This window comes from Thermobia domestica, unplaced genomic scaffold (assembly GCF_964235325.1).
Source record: "Thermobia domestica unplaced genomic scaffold, izTheDome1.hap1.1 HAP1_SCAFFOLD_1978, whole genome shotgun sequence".
In the NCBI taxonomy this organism is placed as follows: domain Eukaryota; kingdom Metazoa; phylum Arthropoda; class Insecta; order Zygentoma; family Lepismatidae; genus Thermobia; species Thermobia domestica.
The window spans coordinates 18,357-21,683 of record NW_027657685.1 but is presented as its reverse complement, the minus strand read 5'-3'; the positions used below and the strand labels follow the sequence as shown (position 1 = coordinate 21,683).

Sequence of the window (3,327 nt, the reverse complement as noted above, 5' to 3'; positions counted from 1 at the left end):
GTGCTAGTGCTAGTAATGCAGCACCAGGTGCATCCTCATCATCATCCTCATCTTCGCCATCATCGCCACAAGTGAGTGGTAACTCTCTGTACTCATTCTCTCCGATGTGGAATCACCCGCCGCACCACCATCCGCATTCTCATCATCATTCCACATCAACGTCGTCGCCATTGCGAATTGGAAGTGAGAAATCATACCCTTGTGATGTATGCAATAAAGTGTTCTCGCAACAGGCCACCCTGATTCTGCATTTACGAACACACACAGGCGAGAAACCTTTCGTGTGCGAAGTGTGCAACAAGAGTTTCGCACAGCAAGGAACACTCCACGCGCACCTGCGGACACACACAGGCGAGAAGCCGTTTGTGTGTGAAATCTGTAACAAAGCTTTTACTCAACAAGGAACACTCACGTTACACTTGCGAGTACACACGGGCGAGAAACCGTACTCGTGTGAAATGTGTAATAAACGATTTGCTCAACAAGGAACCCTCAACGCACACCTGAGAACACACACGGGCGAGAAGCCGTTCGTGTGCGAAATTTGTAACAAATGTTTTGCTCAGCAAGGTACGCTCGTTCTGCATCTCCGAACACACACGGGAGAACGCCCGTACGTGTGTGAAGTTTGTAACAAAGCTTTCGCGCAGTTGGGAACTCTGAATTTACATCTACGAACACACACGGGGGAACGTCCCTTCACATGCGAAGTGTGTAACAAAGCATTTACTCAACAAGGAACACTCAATTTACACATGAAAATTCATAGGAAAAATGTGGCTGAGTGAACAAAGTACTTTTTTTTTCTTTTTGTTATGTACGTAGAACGCTTTAGAATTACACATAGATTTATTTACGTTAGTTAATAAGTGAAATTTCAAGAGAAGCATATATATATATATTTAATAATAAAGAAAAAAAACTATTACATATTGCGAGCTTATTTACATTCTGTAAAGATTCAAATGTAGTAAATATGATGTATTTCATTTGTAATTGTACTCGGAACTTGGTGGAGAGGTTATGTGAAACGAGATGAACTATGAATCTCACATGTGCAAGTACTTGGTTTACGCCATCAAAACATTCTCTTCGATGTGTATTTTTTTTTTTTTAAAGAGAAACTAAACTTAAATTAGAATTATGTATTTTTTTTTCTAATTTTATTAAGTGATATGTATGTACGTATTAAAAAGAAAAAAAAAAGATGACTACACCTGCTGGCGGGCCGATCACTTGGGTATTCAGGAAGTCTGATTTACCTTTCATTTTTTTAATTACAGTATTTCAAATTGTCTGTAAGGCATAAATAATGTAGCGCATTAAGATTTTGGTTTGGTCCTGAACTTCTAACGTAGTTGTTTTTTGTAGACACATTTTAAGTGTAAAAGGCAGAATGTACGTTGTTTGTGTGTGTGTGGCATTGTCAAAATTATAAAATAGCAAGATCCAGTTGATTATTGTATGAGTGTGTGTTATTAAAATAATAATTTTTTTTTTAAAAAAAAAAAAGCTTAACTATGATGTAACACATAGACGTTGATCATGATCTGCTATTGTGTTTTTATGGGCATGTGTAGTATGTAAATAATATCGTAAGTTCGGGAACTGAAAGTGTTTGCCAAACCATTAACTTAACGCAGATGTTTATAGGTAGCGACAGTTTAAAGACATGAATAGATAGTTGATCTATGAAACTTTTTTTTTTCATTATTCATTGATTTTTTAATTATTTTTTTCGACTTTTAAAGTGCCTGTAGGAACAGATTTGTGCAACATCAACCCCGCCGTGTCATGTTTTAAGGGTTTCTATTAAGAAGTAAATCAATAAAATTGCCGTGTAAAAATAAATTTAAAAAAAAAAAAATGGGAAAAATTAAATAACTATAGGTCTGTGAGAGTATTACTTGTGTCCAAAGCTACAAATACATGACAAAAAATAAAGTTATATGCATTCCAATGTTTTTGTGTCGTTTTCTTATACTCATTTGAAAACATTGCTCCTTTGTATATACACTTTTTTTTTTACTACGGGGTGTGGCTAGAAAAAACCTGACTGCTGCTACAAAATTTTTTATTAGACATTTTGCAGAATGGGAACTCTTATCACCTTCAAAGTACTCCCCCTCACGATCCTTACCTCTTTCATTGTTGGAAGCAGTGTTGCCAGTCATTTTTTGAAATCATGTCCATGACATCCGTCGTTTTTCTCTTCACAGCTTGTACTGTCTCAAATCTGGGTCCTTTCAGGACTGACGTCACAGTGGGGAATAAGAAAAAAAAAGCCACACGGAGCAAGATCCGGCGAATATGGCGGGTGATCTAACACGAGAATGCCATGTTTAGCCAAAAATGTCTTAACTGATAGGGCCGTATGGACAGGAGAATTGTCTTGGTGCAGAATCCATGACTTCGTCTGCCATAAATCAGGTCGTCGTCTTCTTACTCGCTCACGAAGGGTTGTCAGAACATCAAGATAATAATGTTCGTTTTTACATTTTGACCCTCAGGTACCCAATGAACGTACACGATCCCACGGATGTCGAAAAAAAAAAAAAAAAAAAAAACAATCATCATGGCTTTGAATTTCGACTTGCTCATTCGAGCTTTCTTCTGCCATGGAGAACTCGGGCTCTTCCAATGCATTGGTGCTTTGTTTCAGGATCGTACGTGAAAAATCACTTTCATAGACGTAACCACTTTGCCTAAGAATGTAGCACCCTTTTCAATGTTTGTCAAAATGTCAGTACAAATATTCATTCGAGTTTCCTTCTGTTCCAATGTCAGTTTCTTGGCACCAAATTTGAATTTTACTCATACTCAAATTCTCGTGTAAAATTTGACGAACACTTTCTTTGTTTATTCCTGTGATATCAGCAACAGCTCTAATTCTCAATCGACGATCTTTCCGAATCATATCACTTACTTTTTGAATGTTCGTTTCTGTTCTTGACGTGCAAGGTCATCCTGGACGCGGGTCATCTGTGATCATTTCCCGTCCCTCTTCAAAACGTTTAAACCACTGAAACACTTGTGTGCGTGATAAGCAATAATCTCTGTACACTGATTTTTAGCATATTGTACGTTTCTGTTGCGAATTTTCCCAGCTTGCACAGAAACTTCATATTAGCACGCTGTTCCATTTTAACAAGCATTTTTCCGACGGAGCACAGATGTATGTTCCGCTTTGTACAAAGACCACAGCAAAACTGATTGACCTGCATCCAGGACAGTCATTTAGTAGGCAAGGTATCGTGTTACAGTATCATGCATTGCTTTACCTTCATGTACACCTTCATGTACACGTTGTTTGCCTGTAGCTAAAGC

At 37.8% G+C, this 3,327-nt stretch overlaps 1 protein-coding gene across 1 annotated transcript; it reads left to right on the top strand.

Annotated features, from left to right (window-relative positions):
• The first annotated feature begins 6 nt into the window (after window positions 1-6).
• LOC145678175 (uncharacterized) lies at window positions 7-1,964 on the top strand. The gene has a single exon (XM_081748247.1). It carries the CDS (start codon window positions 105-107, stop codon window positions 786-788), a length of 684 nt encoding a protein of 227 aa, XP_081604373.1. The 5' UTR covers window positions 7-104; the 3' UTR covers window positions 789-1,964.
• Window positions 1,965-3,327: the final 1,363 nt, after the last annotated feature.